At 41.6% G+C, this 22,644-nt stretch overlaps 1 protein-coding gene across 1 annotated transcript in view; it reads left to right on the plus strand.

The window, feature by feature from the left end:
* Positions 1–22,644, plus strand: part of lrch1 (leucine-rich repeats and calponin homology (CH) domain containing 1) — an 80,019-nt gene continuing 57,375 nt past the window's right edge. Inside the window, 1 exon segment of the mRNA XM_042494129.1 lies at positions 1–393. Coding sequence (XP_042350063.1) covers positions 168–393 — 226 coding nt within the window. The 5' untranslated portion in view covers positions 1–167.

Raw genomic sequence — 22,644 nt, forward strand, 5'->3', positions numbered from 1 at the left:
CCAGGGAGACGGACGCGGCGGCGACAAACGAGGAGGAAACTGACCGCGCGGCACGGCTCGGCACGCCTGAAGAAGTCGGTTTGCTCGCCCCGCACGCGCTCTCTCTTTAGCGGATATCCCCCCGACACACACCGGAGGACGGCGGAGAGAGAGAGCGGGGCAACACTATGGCGACGTTGGGACCGGAGTCGGCTCGTCCTCCTCTTTCCCAGCTCGGTTCTTCCCCGTCGATCCAGACCCACATCGGCAGCGCCAACCTGCCGCCCAACCGGGGCTTGGAGCGGGCGCTGGAGGAGGCGGCGGCCAGCGGCGTGCTCAACCTCAGCTCCCGAAAACTGAAGGAGTTTCCCCGGACCGCCGCCAACCACGACCTGACGGACACGGTGGAAGCAGGTAGGCGCCTCTGTGGCATCTTTCAGCTTCACAAACAAACACCGGGGAGGGCACCGGCGCGGGGCGGTAACGACACCGGGGAGGGCACCGGCGCGGGGCGGTAACGGCTCTCGGTGACGCGGTGCAGCGGCAGCGTGCTTCTCACCGACTGCTGTACTTATATACACTGCTGGAATTTCCGTTTAAAAACCTCTGTGCACACCGGGACTCGAACCCGCGACCCTCGAGGTTGTTTGTGTTGGCCGCTGATTGTGGGTCATTTGTGCGCGAGACTTTACTGTAAATAAGACAAAAACATCCCCAAATTGGTGCTTCAGCTGGACTGAAAACGTACATGGATGTAACGGAGTATTATACGAAGTAACTGAGTATTATTGGATGTAACTGAGTATTGACGGTCACACTGACATTAGTGTTGTTGTATTTGGTGATTTATTGACGCATGTGAGACAGTCATGGAAAAGCTCCTCAAGTTTCCAGGACCTGAGTGTTCAGACTGTGGGCCTGCAGTGGAATTCCCCACCACTTCCTTTTTAATCCATTTACAGTTGTAAACAGTCATGGAGAGCTCACACACACACACACACACACACACACACACACACACACACACATACACACACACACTTGTTAGGTTCCATGTTATGCTCATTTTCATTTTCAGGTTCTTGTTTTTATTTTTTGATTTGTCCTACAACATAATGACATGCTTTAATGTTAAAAAAACAACACATCATTATCATATGAACATGCAGCACACAATAGAGTAAAGTTTAAAACTAACTGAAGTTGTGACTCGGGCAGATACAGCCAAAAATGCTATCACAATAAAAAAAAATCCATAATGGTCGATTTTGATAATTCTACTCCAAAAATAAAATAATTACTTTGCAAGAAATATTTCACAAATTGAATGAAATTAGTAAAAGGTGACAAGAAAAATACATGAAAATTGGTTTTTTAAAAAAGAAAGCAGGAAAATTTTTTTTATAAAAAAAAATAGTCCACAAAAAACTCTCTCTGTTGTTTTTTTCTCTCGCTCATGTTTCAAAGTGGTAAAGGTCCCATATTGCACTCACTTGCTGGTCCATGCTGATATTTTGCATTTCTACTTGACCATGTTTATGTGCTTTAATTTCCAACAGGAAATGCAATTTAGACATTTATGTGTGAGTTTAAACTACTTTTCATATAGTGACCGTACTTCAGACTCAGGATGGTATGGCTGATATGGCCTAAGAGTAATATCACAATATTTTATGGTATTTTTGCATTAACAAAACTCTTGACAATATAACAAAAACATGAGAATATGTTATTGTTTATCTCAAGAACATAAAACTTAAAAAAAAAAAAAAAAAACCCAAACAAACATGTACCTTAATGTAAAAGTTTATCTTCAAATATTCAGGAAGTCTGACCCAGAATTATCTTTCAGTTCTTTATTTTCTAGTAGTAGTTCAGTATTTTCAGGTTTTACACCCACAGTCTGTGATTTTTGCCGATTCTCATTAAAAACCATAAGAATAGATGACGTTGATGACTTTGATGACTTTGATGACGTTGATGATGACTTTGATGACGTTTGATGACTTGATGACTTGATGATTGACGTTGATGACGTTGATGACTTTGATGACGTTGATGACTTTGATGACGTTGATGACTTTGATGACGTTGATGACGTTGATGACTTTGATGACGTTGATGATGACTTTGATGACGTTGATGACTTTCTCATTAAAAACTGATGACATTGATGACGTTGATGACGTTGATGACTTTGATGACTTTGATGACTTTGATGACGTTGATGACTTTGATGACGTTGATGACGTTGATGACTTTGATGACGTTGATGACGTTGTGTGACTGAGGCAGAAATCATGTACACAGATGAGGAAATCTACACCTGTCCAGGTGTGTCCTCTCTCTGCAGCCCCTCTGAACAGGATACAGCTGCTTTATACAGTGAATGGATTGATGTGAGGATAAATGCTTGACTGATTTATAGGAACACAAAGTATTTTTAAGACCTTTGCAGCAGCAACATTTCCCATGACTCTTACTTTGGTGAGCGGGTCAAGCAGCCGCTGCTTCCTGAACGTTTAGAGACCGCGTACACAGCGTTTGATGCGTCTCTTTTTGCAGTATTCTCGTCATGGAACAGGGTTTGTGTTTATTTCGAAGCGCCTGTAAACACGTGTGAAGTGGTGGCTGTCTCTGCAGCGCTGACGTGCACATGTGCACAGCAGATAAGTACGTGAAGCAGCATTATGGTGATGTGTATGCACAGATTTGGTGAGAGTCGTTAAAGCTGATTTGCTTTAATGTGCTGTAAATCTGTACTGGTTTTGGCTGCTCGTGTAAAGTTAGCAGCAGTATCACACTTTAAAGGGGCCGTTCACTTCAAATAATAATGATAGTAATAATAAAAATTCATCCGTGCAGATAGTTCTGGTTGAATTTGCCCATATTGAGTTCTGCTGTCAGTCTAAAACAATGGAGGAGAATAAAACTGAGTGTGCTCATCAGGGTTTTAAAAAATGACCTAGCTATGAACTGCATTAAAGGTCTGTTTCTCTTTTCGAAAATGGTCTTAATTAATTCTTTTAAACCTGCGTTTAGATGCCTTTTTACAAGTATTTCAACCTTTTAATCCTGGTGGGGCTAAAAAGGAAAAAAAAATTAAATGTTAAATTTTGTCATGAATTATTTTAATTTTTGAGCACCTTTTTTAAGTCCTGTTTGCCTTGTTGTATTTCTTAACTTTCTTTTTATTTATTTTTTTTCTTTATTAATACATTTTTCTTATTTTCAGGCAATTTTCTTGCACTTATTATTAATTTCTTGCTTATTTGGGGGGTAATTACGTCTTTAGATGGTCGTTGCCTTTTTATTTTAAATCAGTTTAAAAAAAATTAAAGATTATTAAAGATTTTTTTTATTTTATTTTAGCCCCTTTTCAGGTCATTCTCTTGTTTTTTTTCCCTATTTTCAGGTAATTTTCTTCTAACTTTCTAAAAAAATTCTTGATATGTTTTTTGGGCCATTTTGTGTTGCGTTGCTCGTTGCCTTCTCCCCATGTTTTTGAAAGAAATCAAGTAACGGGGACATTGGTAAGATAAGGTAACTCTCAGTTCATCCTGAGGGAAATTTGTTGCAGTATAAAGTAGGAAAGATTAAAAATTAAGTGCCACAACCAAATGTACATGATGCCAGAAATGTAAGCCAGTTAGCGGCAAGTGTCATTAAATAAACTGGTTAATGATGAGGCGTAAACTCCAAATATACGCCTGCCAACAAGTGGACCGTAAGGATCATAAATAGTCTGTTTTTTTGGATGATTCGCCTCCACTGTTCTGATCTGTGGACAGAAACCTCCAAACTGAACCCATCTCCTCGTGAAGTCGTCCTCCTCTCAGCAGCGTGAATATCAGCCGTGTTGCAGTTGGACCGGAGAGTCTCGGTGACGTGATGTTGCTGTACTTCACTCTGTAACTTTGTTTATGTACTCTTAAAAAAGAAATGTGGCTTACATAACCGCAGCGGGTCACGTCTGCAGAAACACAGCAGCATGAGGTGAAGGGAGGCTGTGAGCTGCAGTTTAACTGTGTGAAGGTTTTAATGTTTCTGTCCAGAAACTTCACACACTCTGGGTCTCTATTTCATCTGCCATCATTCTTCTGTGCCGCCTTGCTCAACGGCGTGAATGATGATGCACAGCTTTGCTTTAAACTGTCAGTATTTTGTCAGTGGTGGTCTGTCGCTCTGAAGTTTGGGGGAATATTGTTCTACCTCTCACATCTGTTGATGTTTGGATGGACGATTTGTGTCCATGTTGGTGCTTAATGTGTGTTATTTAAATCATAAGCTGGAATCAGGCCTTTCATGGCCGACCCTAACTACTGATTAAAGGTCTTTAATCCCATTTAGTACAGATGCTGTTACATATACAGTATTTTCTGAAAGCTCCCCAGTAGACTTGGGTCGATTTCTGGTTTTGCTGGTGCGGTCCAGAGTACAAGCTCAAACCGGTTTGACTTATACAAACAACCTGAACCAGCATTTGTCATTATGGCATGTTTTGGGGATTTTAAAAGTGTCCTACCACAGCACTAAATCCAAGTCAAATTGCATTAAGCAATATGACAGTGTGAATAATATAATATCGTGTTTGTAAACTTACTAATAGAGCAACTAGTGTCACTCAGATCATGTTTAATTTCCTGCCGAGCTGAGGCTGCCGGTGTCACAGCATAAGAGAAATCAAATATCAGCAGAGGCGGGAATCTGAAGCCAATGACAGAGCTGTCTTTACTGGCTGCAGGAGCTGATGTGAGATGAACTTTAGATATCAGACGCGGATTTTATTTATATCTGATGCTCGCTTTGAAAGCGCTGCTGTGGACGAGCCCTGGCTGATTCATGAAGTTGAACTGAGAATTGATGGATATGAAATCTACTAATTTATAATAAAAACCTAAAGACAATCTCAGCTGGCTGGAGGGAGATTGCCGGTAAGCTGACCGTTTCTGCTGAGGTCCATGACCATCGCTAAAAACAAGCTGGACTAAGGTTACATGCTGTTGACTGTATTGTATGTAATTTCCATTAAGTGTCACAATATAAATTGTGTGTTTTTCTGATTTAAAAATAAAAAAGTTTTACTCTCCTCTACATCTCCAGTCTGATCTTGAATGCACAGCCGATAGCTATGTGGTTTGTTTACATGAAGTAACAGCGGTGTACATTTGATGGATTCAGTGAGCTCTGGTGTTACATGATGCTACGTGATAGTCAGACACTCGTTTTCTGTCGGGACTCTGTATCATTATGTTCCGCTGAATAGCGTGCAACGTAAAATTTGTTTTTTGGCTTATTATCGAACCCCTCCAGCCTGACTCCTCAGTGTTTCTCACAGAATCAGAATCTTTTGGCTTTTTCCCCTTCTCTGTCTTGTGATTTTCTCTATTTAATGACTTTGTGTTGAGTCTCAGTCGTGGGTTGGATTATTGATCTGTTGATCGGTCAGAGCTAATCAGATTGATGGATGAGAGCAGCAGCTGCTGCAAAAACAAACTGACCCAGCATGATGAGTGTTTAAGTTGAACTATGCCTGGTGCTCTGCTGCTCCGTCTGTGTCCAGAGTACGCTCTGGGCTCCAAGAGTTTGGTGCAGTCAATAACAGAAGAGTAAATATATTCCAACAGTGCTCCTAATGAACGGTCCAGCTCCAAAAATAGAAACTGGCGAAAGATGTTTTTCATGATGGCAGGCGGACATGAATGAACAAATGTGTAGGAGACCGTGTCTCAACTGCATTTTCCTCTCTTCAAACCTTTCGTCTTGTGCACGATTGCAGGTGATAAACATATTTATTGGTTCTTTCCTCTGCGTCTCCGTCTCCAGTCACAGGGTGCATCTTATCCAGCTCAGGTCTGAATGAGCAGCTGGATCATTGAGCTCACCTCGTCTGCAGCTGTGTGTACTGACATCATCGATGTAGTAGCTCTCTGAATTACAAATCTGCAGCGATGCAGAATCGTGCAGCCCCGAGGGCGATGAGCTTTTATAAATTTGACCTGCAGAATTGTACGCTCAGGTGTTTCAGTTTTATTATCCAGCGCCAAACAGACACATCTGGATGAAGCAGATGAAGGCATACCAACCAGCTGTGAGGAAGGAACACGTCATTAATGAACGGACGACATCATCTGCATCCATCAGATCATTAATATGCTGAAGGGATGGTAGTAAACAGTGTGTGCTGAGGATAGAGTCGTCTCTGATCACACGAGAGCCGTGATCAACCCCCATGAAATTAGATGAGAATGAACAGAGTGAGTCACTGTGGCGCGTGGTGGACACACTTATGCACACACACACACACACACACACACACACACACACACACACACACACAAAAATCTGCTGAGCTGCACACAGGAGCAGCACCGCATGCATGCACACGTACTCTGAAAAGACAATCACACACATGCACGGACACACACTGTGGCTCAGCCTACTTTCGTATCAGCAGCCGCACAAGCCTCAACATGTAGGGAAACACAAACTGGAGCTGCTTTCCTTAAACTTCTTCCCACCAGCACCTTCGACTGAAGGTCGAGTCGTGCTGGAAAAGAACGCGTGTACGACGTGTTGTCCGACCACGTCCGATGGAAAAAGCGGAAATCTCCAGGCAGCTCAGATTTTTTGATTTCTATACATAGTTTAGTTTTCTCACTGTATCTCTACTTGGGTTATTGGTGATGACTATGATAAATATGCAAAATTAAGCCTTAAAAATATTATACATTATTATTATTTTCTACTTTCATTGAGATTATTTTAAACCAACATCATCAGTCCTAATCATAAATATCAAATATCAATTAATTTTCAGATTTTTAACCCTTGAAATAGGATAAAAAATGTCAGTTTTAATGGGTTTCAATGGAGCATTTTTTGACAATTATGCCAAATATGGTCAAAATGACCTCATCAGGTGGAAAATAGTCAAAATGACAAATTCAGAGTCAAAAGCCCAGAATGACACCCAGAAATAATACAAGTCCTGTTTTTCTGCTCTGATGGCTGTGGGATCAAAAATGTCAGTTTGAATGGGTTTCAATGGAGCATTTTTGGACCGGAACAGTCTGAATGTAACTATTTAGTTTCCACAGTGTATTTTAGACTTATTGTAGGAGCTGAGCTGCAAATTCACTGATTACACTCAAATACACAATCTGGACTACATTTAGGACACATGCATCAACACACACACAGTTATCAAAAAGAAAGAAGAATGAAAAGTGCATAAATGCTCCAAACACTCCCTGAGGGTTTATTAAACAGATGAATTTACTTGCAGACAGTGTGGCTGCAGATCCTTTTAGCTTCATAGAAGCCAAATTGTTTTCATATTCTAGCTTTTAAACCGGGGGGCAGCTGGATTGTGTCCATCTGCAGATATTTTTAAAGGCGTACTGACCAGTGTTTTCATGCTTTAAATAGTTTGCAGTTCACATACTGTTGAATAATAAATGATCCATGGCTTTTTCCACACAGCGGAGGCTCGGCTGTGTTGTTATTATCGTCTCCAGCAGTGGAGAGAAGCCCCTCTGCCGCCTGGTTGCTCCGCAGAAAGTCAGTATAGTGCGTGAGCCAGACGCAGCGTTTTCTAGGTGAAACCGACTGAGCACAGAGTTGTTTTTTTTCACTAAAGAGTTGTTAATACATGTTAAAAGCTGAATTGTGTGTTGGTTTGTTGGTGTGATTTGCTGCTGCTCTGGTCCACTAACATCAGTCTCTGTGTAAAAATGTGTTCACAATATACTTCACATTCGTCCAGTAATTATTTAGATGTTAAATTAAAACGAGCTTGTAACCGCTGCCTTTTGTGTAGATATAAACTGAAGTGTGTGCCGCGCTGTAGACCGCCTGTGTGCTGCCCTGCCGTCACATTGGACTTCTCGGAGCCTCTCTGGCTCTGTCAGCATCACGTTATTAACAAACATTCAGATGATTCATTATTGACGCCAAATCAGCCTCGTCTGCATCATGGTGCCTCTAAGAATCACATTTTCCTCCACTGCCGAAGGACGACATCAACGCCTTTCCGAGAAAAAAAATAAAATTATCTATAATCATTCAGAGCTGCTGCATAAAACACGCAGCATGTGTATGCTCTCTCCTTATTTAGGACGACTTAAGAAAGACGACGGGGCTCAGAAAACCCCGAAAAAAAAAAATTGATATGTAGACTCAGTGAGTCCAGGAAGAGAACGGTGAAGGAAGGTGATTTCCAAACCAAACCAACCGGTCAGTCTGCTCTCTGTCGGCTCATATGGTGGTCTGTACCGAAACTGCCAGTTCGTGACCGTCTGTCTGTGTGTGTGTGTGTGTGTGTGTGTGTGTGTGTGTGTGTGTGTGTGTGTGTGTGTGTGTGTGTGTGATGGTGGTATTGATCTGTATCTGCCAGGGTTTTAAAGGTAAACAGTTGGTTCCGTCTGGAGGAATAACCTCAGTTTGACCTGCTGTGAGGTGATCAGTGAGTTTTATTTCTTTGAACATATTGATTTGTCTATTGATGCTTTTTCATTTTAAGAGATTGTAATACTAATGAATATATTCTCAGGGGAATCACTTATTATCTGGAGTTTGGGGGATTTTTAAGGATGGTAGACATCCAGAAACAGAAAGTAAAGACGATGGTTTGGGTGATTTCCAAACCAAACTGGTGTGTTCAGACTGCGTCATCAGGGTTTATGTGTTAGAGGCTACAGGCTGCAGCAAATGTCAATTAACATGACTTCATATTTTATTATTAGCCTGGTTCATAAAATGCTGCAAAATATCAAAAACGTACATCAGGATTTTCCTCAAACCCAAGTTGACAACTTCAGAATGAGAACTGACTTGAAGATGTCAACAGTTTTTAATGACGTAGTGATTTCAGCAAAAGATCCTGTTGCCAAAAGCCACGTGAATAAATAGGAAAGAAATTCAGGTACTCCAAAAATATTAAAAATGTGAAAAGAAGGCAGAGAAATTTCGTTAAAAAGCCTTTATGATAGTGGCTAAACCATTAAAGAAGCCAACATGTTTTGACCACCACCGGTCTTCGTCCGGGCTTTTAAAACAAAGCCACCTTTCAGGTCTGATGACGCGCAGATAGTCGGCATAGGTTGAGGACCGAACTGACCGCGTTTTCATGATACAGCGACGGCCGGCCGGACAGCACCTGCAAATGTCTTGTTTTTTTCTCTAAACCCACAAATATTCACATTTGGGAAGCTGGAATCAGAGCTTTCTTAAAAACAACAGGGCGGCAGCCAATCATTACGTGCATCATCAATGAATCTGCTGATTATGTCCTAAATTTTAATGGATTCATTGTTTGGATCAAATGTCCCTTCAAGGCGTCTATGAAGTCGAAGGTGATGTCATCTTGTTTTGTCTGACCAACAGGCCAAAAACCCCAAATACGCTCGGTTTACTTTCCCATAAAAGCGACGTTTAAAAAATGACTCCATGTGTGATTAAAATGGTTGCAGATGAGTGTGAGCTGCTGAGGCTCCGTTGGTGTGGGTTTGTGTGATTCATCAGATTTGTTCTGAGCTGCAGGACGCGTTTACTTTCCTTTAGTCTGCTGCTGTTACTGTGACGATAGATGGACCAGTGATACAGAAAGAGCCCGACAGCCTCTACTCTACTGTACTCTACTGTACTCTACTGTACTCTACTCTACAGCACTGCAGAAAAGTACTGCCTGAATAACAGTGTGTATGTGCTGGGGCTTTATATACGTGTGTGTGTGTGTGTCCAGTAGCAGCCCACGTTCCCAGCTCCAGACAATACACATTTCTGCAGTGTTTGGCAGTTTTTCAGTGCATGCATGTGATATATTGACAGAAACAACATCCTGTGTGTGTGTGTGTGTGTGTGTGTGTGTGTGTGTGAACCACGCAGCAAAAGATGAGATTACATAAGATTACATGTTTGCGATTCACATTAGAACCATCTGCAGGATTTTATTTGATTCTCACTGACCTCTTTCTCTGCTCACATCAGTCACACAAATCCAGATAAAAATAGATGTGCAGTAAATTTCAGTCCAGAATATTCTCACACTCATTCTGTCCACTTTCTGTCCTGTTGGTCTCTTTTTTGTCTTCTGTTTTTATAGGTGAAATGTTTGATAATCCTCAGTGTTTCAGTGTGGTTGGGACCGTAACTTTCCTTCAGCTATCTCGTGATGCAGTTTCAGTTTGAGCTGGTGCGGTGATGCAGGGTGTTTATTATAAAAGACGACACTCTGGCTTTTGGTGGAAAAATGTCCTCACTGTGGCATCCCGACCACGAATGTCCGTGATGTGATGTAATCTTGCCAGCAGTTGTCAAAAGTGTGTTTCTGTGGACTGAAGCTCTGTAACACTTCTTCAGTTCTGCAGTGTCCTTTAATTCTGCATTCACTCATTGAAATAATTTACTGTGCACTTTGAGAACAATAGGAGAGAAGTTAGTTGCTGGATTTAAAGAAAAGTGGTTAAATGACATCCTTTTAAAACCCAAATTAAGGACATATATTCAAATCAAGCAAAATTAAGAACAGGAATCCTTCCTTTGGCTCTTGACGTTGGCAGCTTTGAAAACGTCCCGGAGGAAAGCTGACTGTGAATGTTGTGATTTAGGAGAAGTTGAGAATCAATCTCATTTTCTTTTATATTGTCCCTTCTGTGATGAGTTAAGAGCACCTTTGATGGATGAAATGTTTGTTCAAAACCCTGAAATGATGACAGGATGAAATGGTTGTTTCGTTAAAGCCTGGAGGAAACGTCAGGATGGTTTGTTTCGTTGGTGTCTGCTTTGGTTTGTGGTCTCTCTGTTTTAATAACGGTGTCTTGTACAGCAGTTTGGGCTGGGCATATTGTTTACGCATGACACAGTAACAAAATTAAATCAATCAATCCTCAAAGAGGGAAATGTAATTTTTGTGAAGTTGAGAGTTTAAAAAGACGCAGTGAGATGAGAAAAGGGTGTGTTTTTAAAGATGTGTGGACGGATACATGATGTGTGCCTGAGGCACCCTGAGTTCACCACCCGCACTTCCTCTACCTCTCTGCTCTTCCTCCCATTTAATTTACACACACACACACACACACACACACACACACACACACACACACACACACACACACACACACACACACACACAGGAAGCTGTGGATTCCCAGGAATGTGATGTGGTGTTGTGTCGGAGGAGGGTCTATCCGCTCCATGTTCCCGCCACACCTGGAACATAATGACAGCTGGGACACAAGCACACACACACACACACACACACACACACACACACACACACTCTTATTGATACTTAACTATAGCAGTGTATTTTCTTCGGATGTCTCATAAATCAGTTTGTTTATTTATGAATTCCAATAATTTAAACCATAAAAGACCATTTATAGTTTGATATTTAATGACGCAATTAGATTATTTATTTACGATTAAATAACCGATTATTTACTTAAACTAAGGTCAGGCTGACCTACAGACTCATAAATACACACTTAAACATTAGCCCTTACCTTAATCTCCACCTTAACCTTCCCTCCATTGATGGAAGTGGAGTCACAGAGGTCTGTAAGGGGGAGGGGCCGGCGTCTCACGCGTAGTGAATGAAGCCGCTAATGAAGCAGTTTAACGGTTTCTCTCAGAGGAGCGAGCAAACAGACGCAGCAGTGAAGGCGCTGAGCTCCAGTGCACGGACATGTCCGACATCCCGCTCCATTGTGGACATGTCCAACATCCCGCTCCATTGTGGACATGTCCAACAGCCTGCTCCAGCACGGACATGTCCAACATCCCACTCCATTGTGGACATGTCCAACATCCCACTCCATTGTGGACATGTCCAACAGCCAACTCCAGCGCGCAGATATGTCCAACAGCCCGGTCTGACTGGAGCAGTTCTACAAACTGTCTCGCTCTTTCGAGGTTTTCCAACAAAACACCTGTCTTTGCTCGTGACCAATACGCACAGAGGTGACTGTTAATGGCGCCCATACCACTCATTCATCACATGTACCCGTCAGCCAGGCATCACCAACTGGTGGGCCGCGGTCCGGATCCGGACCAAAACCTCGTCCTATTCGGACCTGTGGCCAAGTTGAAATAAAATGTAAGAATGAGAAGAATATTTTTTAAGGAGTAGTGCTGGGCAATTAATCGAAACTGTCATTCAGAACCTCCAACCATAATCTGGCCCATGTCGGGTATTTCGGTTATTTAAAAACTATGTTAACCCTTTCCCCACCGGGCCTCCTAGAATAGGTCCTCCAGTTGGTGATGCCTGTATTACAGTATATTTGTCACGTTCAATGTCTGACAGAAAATAAATACTTAAAACTAAAATTAAAGGACAAAGGGGGGGGGGGGGGGGGCTACGATCGTCTGTAATGACACTGTGAGGTGGTGCCTCACCAGCACAGAGACAGGAAGTGGCCGCTCCCCTCCTCATTGTTTTCAGGAGGCAACAGCTCCGAGCTTTTCCTGTCAGGGAAACCAAGGATCCCAGCACCCTCTCCCATGCCCCCACCCTCTGACCCACCCCCCAACACCACCTCGTCACTGCTGTTTGTTATTACACTTTGCAGCAGTTTGTGGCTGCTGCTCATCAGTATAGATGATGATGTTTTTCTGTAGGTTGATGCAGAAGTTAGCTGGTCCCCTCCTCAAAAAGCCTATGGGACTTTTCCATTGGGTTTTGGGTTGTTGTAGAAAATAAGCTCTGTGGCAAACAAATGTTTATGATAGTGACACGTTTTGTGCGATCTGCACAAATGAACATCACTTTTAGGATTTTTTAAAGTGTAAATAGAATTGCCAGAAGGAAAAAGATAATGTTTGGTGTTAAATAAACTACACTGCTGTTGCAGAATTTAAAGTTGTGACCACAATGAGGCTGTAAAGCTGTGTTCGGTGCAGCTCTCTCACATGTTGGCAACAACCTTTTTTTTAGACACACAATACGTTTAAATGCACGGTTTCGTGGAGCTGCGGTCAACTTGATGAGGCCATTTAACTGGCCTACTGTCCTTGTCCCAGTATACAAGCAGCTAGTTACTGTAAACTCATTTATACAGTTTATGATACAGACACAATCACAACTGATTATGAACAATAACTTATCAAACTCTGCCTTCATAGATTAGTTTGAAGCCACCTGAAACAAAATCAATATCAGTGTAAGTGTACGTTATATTTAGAATATTTTCAGCTTTTTATCTAACAGTCCTTACTGCCGGGGATTTGAAGCCGTTATACCAAAAACACCAAACTGAGTCCCTCTAACCACGGAGGGAGGCCGGCGCAGCGACTAGGAGCACGCTCAGACGAGTCCACCTAAAGTCCGACTGTGTTCACATGACGGGAAACTGACTTCCAGTCCAGTTATCTGTGTCAGTTCAATTCTGAGAAATTTGATTCAGTCTGATTTCAGCATGTTTACATGTACTTTAAAAGTCCAGTTTTAGTCAGATGAACAGATTAATAGAAGTTTTTCTAACATGATGTTAAAGTTCTCAATGTGGAGCGTTTTGACTCGGTGCAGCCAAAAGTGGAAATGAAAAAGCCAGAGAATCAGGGTTAGGATGGATCATAACTCCTGCCTTTAATCGAAGCTCATTTTAAGGCAACAACTCTGTCTGCTGATGAAGCCTGTGATGTTTGGTTGAAAGCTCCAGAGAAAGATCGTAAGTTGACCTCAGGTTAAGGCTAGTTTGTCCAGAGCTCTCAGGGACAAAAGACAAACTTTGCTCAACTTTTTGGTTTAGACCAAAGACTTTTATGATTACATGAAACGTGAGCCTTGTTTTTGGTCCATTTTTCTGTGGTGAGAGTGACACTGCGTCTGTTCAGAGAGGATCTTTGTACTTCGGAGGAGGTCGTGACTTCGCTGTGAGACACTCGATCTCTGAGATAAATCACCAACCTCGGCAGGAAGTGGTTTTTTCTTTTGATACCTGACCCCGGTGAGTCAGACGGTGACCGCGGGCCACGACATCGCCTCACACTCTGAATCCCGAAAGATGATGTCACACATTACATCATCTGTGGACTATTTTGTGTCTGTGTATCAGAGTTCAGGTCGTGTCGGCGTGTGTCCTTACAGCGGGGACGTGAGGAGGTCATATCCTGTGTTTGTGTCCACTTTAGGTGTTTTTAGGCTTTTTTCTCTCAGTGTTTGTCATCTGCCGCTCCAAAAACCTGCAGAGCTAAAGACGTCCGTGTCGGCTTACTGTCTGCTGTGTTTAGCGATAATTTGCATTTATTACAACTATAACGGACAGATCCAAAAAAACCCAAACCATCATTTTGCAAAGTTTAGACTGCCTTTTACTGTATTTCAGCTTTTGCACAACTGCTTGTGTTTAACCCTTTGAAACCTGAGGCAAGATATTCATAAAAGTAACAATAATATGATCTGAAAATAATCAGAAAATAAAAATAAAAAAATGAAACAAACAAAAATTGGCCCAAAAAATGGAAAAAAAGAGTTACTTTTCTGTAACATAATTTCAAAAATAACTATAATGATTGTAAATATTGTTTTTTGGACATTGTCCCTATTTTTTTATTTTTATAATTTTCTAATAATCCCCCCTTTTAGATCAGTTTCTGTCACCTTTAATATAATTGTTAATTTCTTTGTGTGACATTTCTTGCCAAATCAGTTTTTGAAAGAAGTCAGTTAAATAGCTTGTTAAAGAAAATTTTGACATTTTTAGAATTTATTTTGCTCTTTTTGTGAGATGTAAAAAATGTAAAAATGTATACATTTGTCATAGTAAGGCACAGATATTTTGTAATTTGAGTATCGGCACCAGATTAAAAACAGGAAAGGACTCTAAAGTTCTTACAGTTCTGCAGCGTGTTTTCTTCGGTCCAAACTGGAGTAGAGAGGTAGATTTTCTTTTTTTATATTTGGTTTGTTTAGGTTCACTCTGAGTAATTACAGCCGACCACCTGACTCACAGCGAGCTTGTTTATTGAAGAGTTCTGGTAAACCGCTCTGCGCTCGCTGCTCTAATTCACCTCAGACATGTTAAGAAGACAAATCCGTGAATATGAGCAGCAGTTCAGTGCTTTATTTTATCTTTCTACGAATCTACAGATCTGCACCCGTCTCCCTTTACCCAGAATCCCCTCTGATTTGTGTTTGTTTAGACGATAATGAGTCACACTTTATCTCTGCTCTCAGAGGACTCATGTATGTGGCACCGAAAAAACAGCCCTCATCATCGGAGATACGGGAGACTTATTGTCATTCATCCATGTACAGCTCCGTGCGCTTCATACAGGAACAAACTGTTCCCATGGTCCCCGCCGCGCAAACATGAACAAATGATTCACAGTCAGATACAAAAACAGGCACAGTATTCAGCAAACATGTGCAATAATGCCAAAATATAAATACATTTAGTGCAAATAAATGTAAACCAGTGCAAGCGCAACATAAGCAGTGACACTGAGAGCCGCTGTCTGAGGACTCTTCCAGTAAAGTACAATCAGTCCAATATTAAAATACTGTCAAACTAAATATGACAGAGAAAAAAGGAAATAAACGACAATAAATACAACATGACGGCAACAAAAGTATTCAGTTCCAACTATTAATGAGTGCATCGCTTAAAGTTCAAGAGAAAAGAAAATAAAAATCCTGAAAATAATCATAAAATAAATAAAGTTACTTGCTGGTGACATGACGACATCGTCTCCATCTGCTGCTTTAGTGTTTCTACAGAAAAAGTGATGATAATTAATCAATGATCGATTATTCTGTCGATAAGAATTTAATTGAACATTTGAAATTTAATCAATCGATCGATAGGTTGTGAAATACTGTCAGTATGTGCAGTATGTTGCTGTGAGCTTTGACTGAGGATAAAACGCATTTAGTATTGTTTACAATTAGCACGATTAATCGATAAATCGATCGTTAATTTTTCTGATCAATCGGTTAAGGAAAGTGTTGACAACTTGCAACCCGTTCCAAGGAAATGTGAGACGATATGAGCTCTCTGTGGTCCGGCCCCTCTCAAACATCTTTTGTGAACATACTAAAAAAAAACCAAAATTATGACAGAAAATACATTTTCATGAACCGCCGAGCCTCGTGGCGTAGTGTCAGCTACGTTTTATTTCTGTATGAACAGATAAACATAAGTTTAAAGTTTCCTGGTGACAAACATCTCATGACACTGATGATGAACATCTTCATGACTGAATGAATAAATTACCACCCGCAGAGAAACGCCTCCACTGCGGGATTTACTGTCACACCTGAGCAGGTGAGGCTGCCAAACACTCAGTGTGAGCAGAGCAGGCACATTAATGCCAGCGCCTCTATCTCTGTGGGTTTATTTGGCTTTATGTGTGTGTGTGTGTGTGTGTGTGTGCGTGTGTGTGTGTGTGTGTGTGTGTGTGTGTGTGTGTGTGTGTGTGAGTGAGCATATGTGCACAGTTATTTATACATGCTGCATTCATGGTGTGTTAGGATTAGCATGAAGAGAGCGGTATGGAAAGTGTGTGTGAACCTGTAATAGAGGATGTGTGTGTGTGTGTGTGTGTGTGTGTGTGTGTGTGTGTGTGTCTGTGTGTGTGTGTGTGTGTGTGTGTGTTGGGGGTGAATTTGGCCTACATTTGGAGGATGAGAGACTGTCCGTGTTCATTTCGGCGTCTGACTGTACGTCTCCCGTTTTATTGCCAAGTAGGTTTTCACACACGAGTTTTTCGGTGAATCGTGCATAAACATGAACATAGTGAGAGAAAATTAAAGTATTGCAAACATGAAGAAACAGAAACATAAAATAAAAGACAATGAGAATACAAATGTGAAAAAAATACTATAAAATATGCAGACTTTGGGCTGCACAGTTAATTAAATATTAATCACAGTGACGGTTTTGGCTTCCCAAAATTAAATGAATATGATCAACCTTGATTTTGACATTTTAAAAATGTGTAAGAGAAGATTACGTCTCTGCGTCTGTCGTGCTGCTCAGCGTGAAATTGCGTTTATTTGATTTAATTGATTTATTTTGAACATGTAAAAAAAGGAAAAGAGAAATTATAAAAATATTATATAAAAACAGACAAAAAAACCAAATAATTACAAACAATACGAAAAAAGGTCAAAAACATTATGACTTGTTTTACATATTTCTCCATAAGTCATTGAATTGTAATTAGCTTCCTTATTTATTTAAACATACTATAATTAATTAAATATATACATATACCCACATACTCAAAATTAAATATCTGCAATTTTTCATTATTATTTACAGAAAAAAAATAAAATAGGAAAAATAAATATTGAATGACCAAATAAATCAACATTTATTCCTGTAAACACGCTGTGATGTCAAACCGGTCTTCATCACTAATAAAAAACAAACTAATAAAAAACAATATTAAAAAAAAACAAAAAAACATTCATGTCTGGACATTTCTTTATTGTCACACTGAAACTGATCCACAGTTTCACTCCACAGACTGATAACAGAAAACTTTTTCTGGTGATATGAAAACGAAACGATTTGGAGGAACACACCAAATATCAGCAGAATCGCAGCACAGCCTGAAGTGCAAAAAAATAAAATTACAATGTCCCTAAAATCTCAGCATTGATCACAGTGATTGTGATTATCGTTTTGGCCATAATCGTGCCGCTCGAGTGTTTTTCTAAAAATGTTTGACGTGAATGTTGAGGTTCTGGTTTAGTTTTTTATGAAACTGTCTGCACGGTTAGTTCTCTCAATCCTTTTAAGGCAGAAAATTGCATCTTTGAATTAATCGTCCCTGTAAAATTGAGCGTCCTGGGAACTTGTGTGTGTTTTCGTGGTGGCTGGTGAGATTCCTGGGAGGGCCCCTCCGTGGCCCCCCGCTCACCCTGCAGAATTAATATTCTGAATTTTAAACACTTCATTAGCCTGAATTACTCAAACACGGTGCCAGAAATCATGTTTGAAAGTCAGCAGGGCGGGCGGTGGGTGGTGTTTTGTGAGCGTGCCATCCCCTGCAGCCGCTGCCAGTGGCCACACACACCACCCTGCTAACACTCACACACACACACACACACACACACACACACACACACACACACACACACACACACACAGACACACACACAGACACACACACAGACAGTTCAGTGATATGCTGACAGCAGAGAAAGATGTGGGTCAGTGGTGGGGGTCTTGTTGTTGTATGTGATGTGATGTGTGTGTGTGTGTGTGTGTGTGTATGTGTATGAGTGTGTGTGTGTGTGTGTGTGTGTGTGTGTGTGTGTGTGTGTGTGTGTGTGTGAGTGTTAGCAGGGTGGTGTGTGTTGACAGTGTGCCTGGTGGGTTGCCAGTTTGAGGAAACTCCCCCTCTCTAATCCTGTTAGAGTCTTTGCCTGCCACCTCTCTTCCTCTTTTTCCTCTTTCATCCCATCGCAATCTCTCTGTCTCTGTCTCTGTCTCTCTGTCTCTGTCTCTCTGTCTCTGTCTCTGTCTCTCTGTCTCTGTCTATGTCTCTGTCTCTGTCTCTGTCTCTGTCTCTGTCTCTGTCTCTCTGTCTCTGTCTCTCTTTCTCTCATTTTCTGCTGTTTTATTTTTTAAACTTGGCATTTTTTCTTGCGTCTCCATCAGTTTGTCCACCTTCCTGTCTTCACTCTGATTTATGTCTCTTTAAAAAAAAACACTTTTCCTTTCTCACTGCACATTAAAAAATGGAGTCATTAGTTCAGTTTGATTCCTTCTCCATCTTTAGTTTGTTTTCTTAGTTTCATTTAATTTTTAGTGTTGTGTGTTTTTAAGAGTGTTTTGTGTCTGAGAGCTGCAGGACAAATATACTTTTCCTTTGTGATAAACATCCTCTTGTGTAAACATGTTGAATAATCTCGTCACAGATTAGATTTTCTCGAACGTCACGTCGGTCGTCGGTTGTTTGCATAAATTAAAAAAGCCACGAGAAAAAGAAAAGTGCAGGTGAAAATGACATTATGTGTTAAATGTGCAGTATGTTTGCTGTCATGTTTGCTGCCTGCAGATAATCACTGAACGTCCATCTGAGATTCAGAAATCAATATTTATCTGTGTGAGCCCCCACACCCACAATAATCACCCCCAGCCCTCTAAATCTACTGTATCACTAATCCATGACCGTCTGCTGTCACTGGGTCAGACACACACACACACACACACACACACACACACACACACTCAGAAAGCTTTTGTTTTTCAGTCTGGGATCACTCTGTATCAGGTCTAATCACCACTGTAGCACATGTATGCAGTTAGACATGAGTTATTATTTTGCGACTGACAGACATGGAGTGTAATTTGTATTTACAGTATAAATTATTTATAAGATTGAAAAATTGATACTTGGCCTCCGTGTATTGATGCTATGTAGCTGCTCAAAATATTGCGATGCCAGCGTTTACCACAGAATGAGAATGTGTGTGTGGTGTTTTTGCAGTTTATATATAACAGGATGTTACATTGACTGTAACGTGTGTGTGATGGAACAGGAGCGTGTGGGATGAAGATTTACGTGATTTAATACTCAGCTCATATGGAGGAGGTTGATACACTGATTTTCTTTCTACGTGTTTTTCATCAAGAGTCTGTGGGAGACAGCTGATGACCTTTCCATGTTCATTAAATCAACACACACACACACACACACACACACACACACACACTGAACAACAGGTTCCTGTGTAGTTTCAGCCTGCTCTGTTACTGTTATCCTGATTGACACTTCCGACCTTTACTCTTAGACGCAACCTCATGCACACACACACACACACACACACACACACACACACACACACACACGATATTCAGCTTAAATGTGAAACTTCATTTAGAAGCAAAATAGTGAATACGATTTTTTTTAACGTGGAAATAAAAACCCTGGTTTGTTGAGATGAACGGGTTGTTTGGGCTCCACATGTGATTGTGTGTGTGACAGGAGCAGCTGAGTGATGTGTGTTTTTTTTTCAACAGTGTTGTTGTTGATCAGTTTTTCAGTTCAGGTGTTAAGTTGAACTTCTCACCCAGAGTAACCGAAACAGTTAACAGTTTCAGTTTCACGATCACTAACATGACAGAACGACAGCAGGAGCGTCAAAGTAAAACCGTGACGAAGCTCAGGAGAGAAAACGGAGACGGGGAGACAGAGAGGACTCATTCAGTCCAGCCTCCTGTTTATTTCACTTATTTATTTATTTTATTTTATTAGGGGATGATTTAAGGAAACACAATCACACTCCGTGGTGCACCTATTCAGATTTTTTTTCCTCTCATGTGGCACAGATCAGATACCGGTCATAAAGGTGTTAGCAGGAATTAAAGCACATGAAATTGTTGGTCTCAAGCATATGTGAACTCAGCTCCCCCGCAGGCAAAAATACAGGGTTTGTATTTAACCCCCCCCTCAAAAAAACAGGTGTATTTTAAGCAGGTGCAGATGCAGACGTTGGATTTGAGTCACCTTTAAGAGTAAGCAGGAGGTCAAAAAAGTTTGATATAGGCAACAAATCAGAAATGCGCATTAAGACTTGTCGTGTAAATCTAATTGTGTGATGGAGCTGCTGCCTGTTTTCATTTTCAGCGTGTTTGATTCGTACATCTGGAGTCGGGACTGACATCAGGAGACTGAGAGGGAGAGCATTTGATAAAAGGACAGTCCTAAAACGGTGAGCAAATGGAAAAATAGTTTTGTCGTGAGTGAGAGTTATTTAATAATCCGGTACATCAGGTCAGAGCTACAGTTCAGATAAAGTTCACCTCACGCTGAAGAGATTTCATCTCCTCCAGCTCTCTCTGCAGAGCTTCTGTTTGTGCATCATCTGAAAAACTGGCAAAATAATGTGTTAGTGAATGCACTCTGTGGTGGTTACAGCACAGGAACTTGGGAATTTTTGCTCATAAAGGATTTTGGGGATTGCAGAGAGATGTGACTTTCAGATTTATAAAACGATATTCCTCATTGGAGATGTTGATAGTCCACGGTTTTGTTGCCTCCATCCTCATCAGAAGACTGAGGAATCTTAGAATTTACTGCACAAAAATAGCAGTAAGAAGTAGAGGAACATAAATGCATTTTTATGGGTTTATTTCGTTGTTAGGGTCAGGTTCAACCAAAGAGCTCACAGTGAACGGAGAGCGGAGGTGGTAACCGCGCCCAAACACGCTCTGTGTAAAATGTAAAGCTGCAGAGCTGTGACCACGGCGGCACGGAGCGACGTTTTGACGACGTGTTCGTGCGTGCGCCTCACCGCGGGTGATTTAAAAAAGCAGCTCTTAACGTAGTGACTAAAAGAAAGAGGGCGCAGCTCCGTACCCTGTGAGCAGACCAGATCAGCGGTCGTATCACAGAGAATAAAGCTTTGTTATTGTTTCGAACGCTCTGCAGATGCAAATATTATTCGTCACACTAGAGGCGGACGCTTGTGATTGAAGCTTCACGCCCGTCATGCCGCCTTTGATCACAGTGTTGCAGTGTCACACAGTGGAGTGCAGTGATGCCACCAGCTGTTTCTGCGTAAAAATGCAGCGGCGGTATAAAGGGGGGACTTCGTTCTGGCCCTGTAGCGCCATCTATGTGTAAAACTGGCAAAAGAGTTTCCTGTGGACTCACATTTATGGCCTGATATTCGCCTTGTTGACCGCCATCGGCCATTTGGCCAATAAGATGACATGCTCTGGCTGATGTTTTCTGTAGTGTCACACCTATGTCGTGCAGGCTAAAGGCGGGGCTCACGGCGTCCCGTCGTCACTGGTTGGTTCAGTATCAGCGATCAAACTGTCATTTTTAATCATCTGTGCGTCCACCAGTGCAGCCAGAGAAATCTCCAGGTGTCATAAAACGCTTTAACAATCACACCGTCTGCTCACTGAGGTCGCCCCAGCTCTGCTAACCTACATACTGTGTGTGTGTGTGTGTGTGTGTGTGTGTGTGTGTGTGTGTGTGTGTTTACAGGCTGCTGCTCCCTCAGTGTTGCTAATTTGCAAATCTTTAACCATTTTACTGCTCTTCTCCAGGCAGTAAAACTGCATGTACAGTATCATAGCATCGCTGTGACAAGTTAATTAACCAACTCCGCTGAGCCAAGTTATCGTGTGTGTGTGTGTGTGTGTGTGTGTGTGTGTGTGTGTGTGTGTGTGTGTGATAAAAAAGCAGACTGATCTTTCTGGGTGTTCTTCTTCTCTCGTCCTACTTTCCTTTCCAAGGCAGCAGGAAAGTGGGACGAGCGTGGAGGCGGCGGGGGGACCAAACATTGTTCTCCGTGGTGTCGCGAGTGAATTATTAGACACCAAAACAAACAGGCAGATTGTTTTCTTTACGTTTGCGTTGTCCTGAAAGGGGAGTAAACCCCTGCGGCCGTGGCTGTGTGTGTCGATGCGCTGCTGTCTCTTCACACGAGGCTGCGCGGCTCTCAGAGAGGCTCGGTGAGTGGATGTGGGCGGATGTTCTCTTGAACTACTCGCTCTCTGTTATGTAACAGTCAGATCGTGTCGGTTGTTCTGGAGAACAAAACACGGAGATTCGGAGAGAAATGGAGCGAAGGAAAGAGAGGAGGAGGGGGAGGAGAAGAACCTCCAGACTAATTCTGATTTGCTTATAAAAGGATCAGGCTGCTCTTATATATATATATATATATATATATATATATATATATATATA

The sequence above is a fragment of the Plectropomus leopardus genome, chromosome 10, assembly GCF_008729295.1.
Source record: "Plectropomus leopardus isolate mb chromosome 10, YSFRI_Pleo_2.0, whole genome shotgun sequence".
In the NCBI taxonomy this organism is placed as follows: Eukaryota; Metazoa; Chordata; class Actinopteri; order Perciformes; family Serranidae; genus Plectropomus; species Plectropomus leopardus.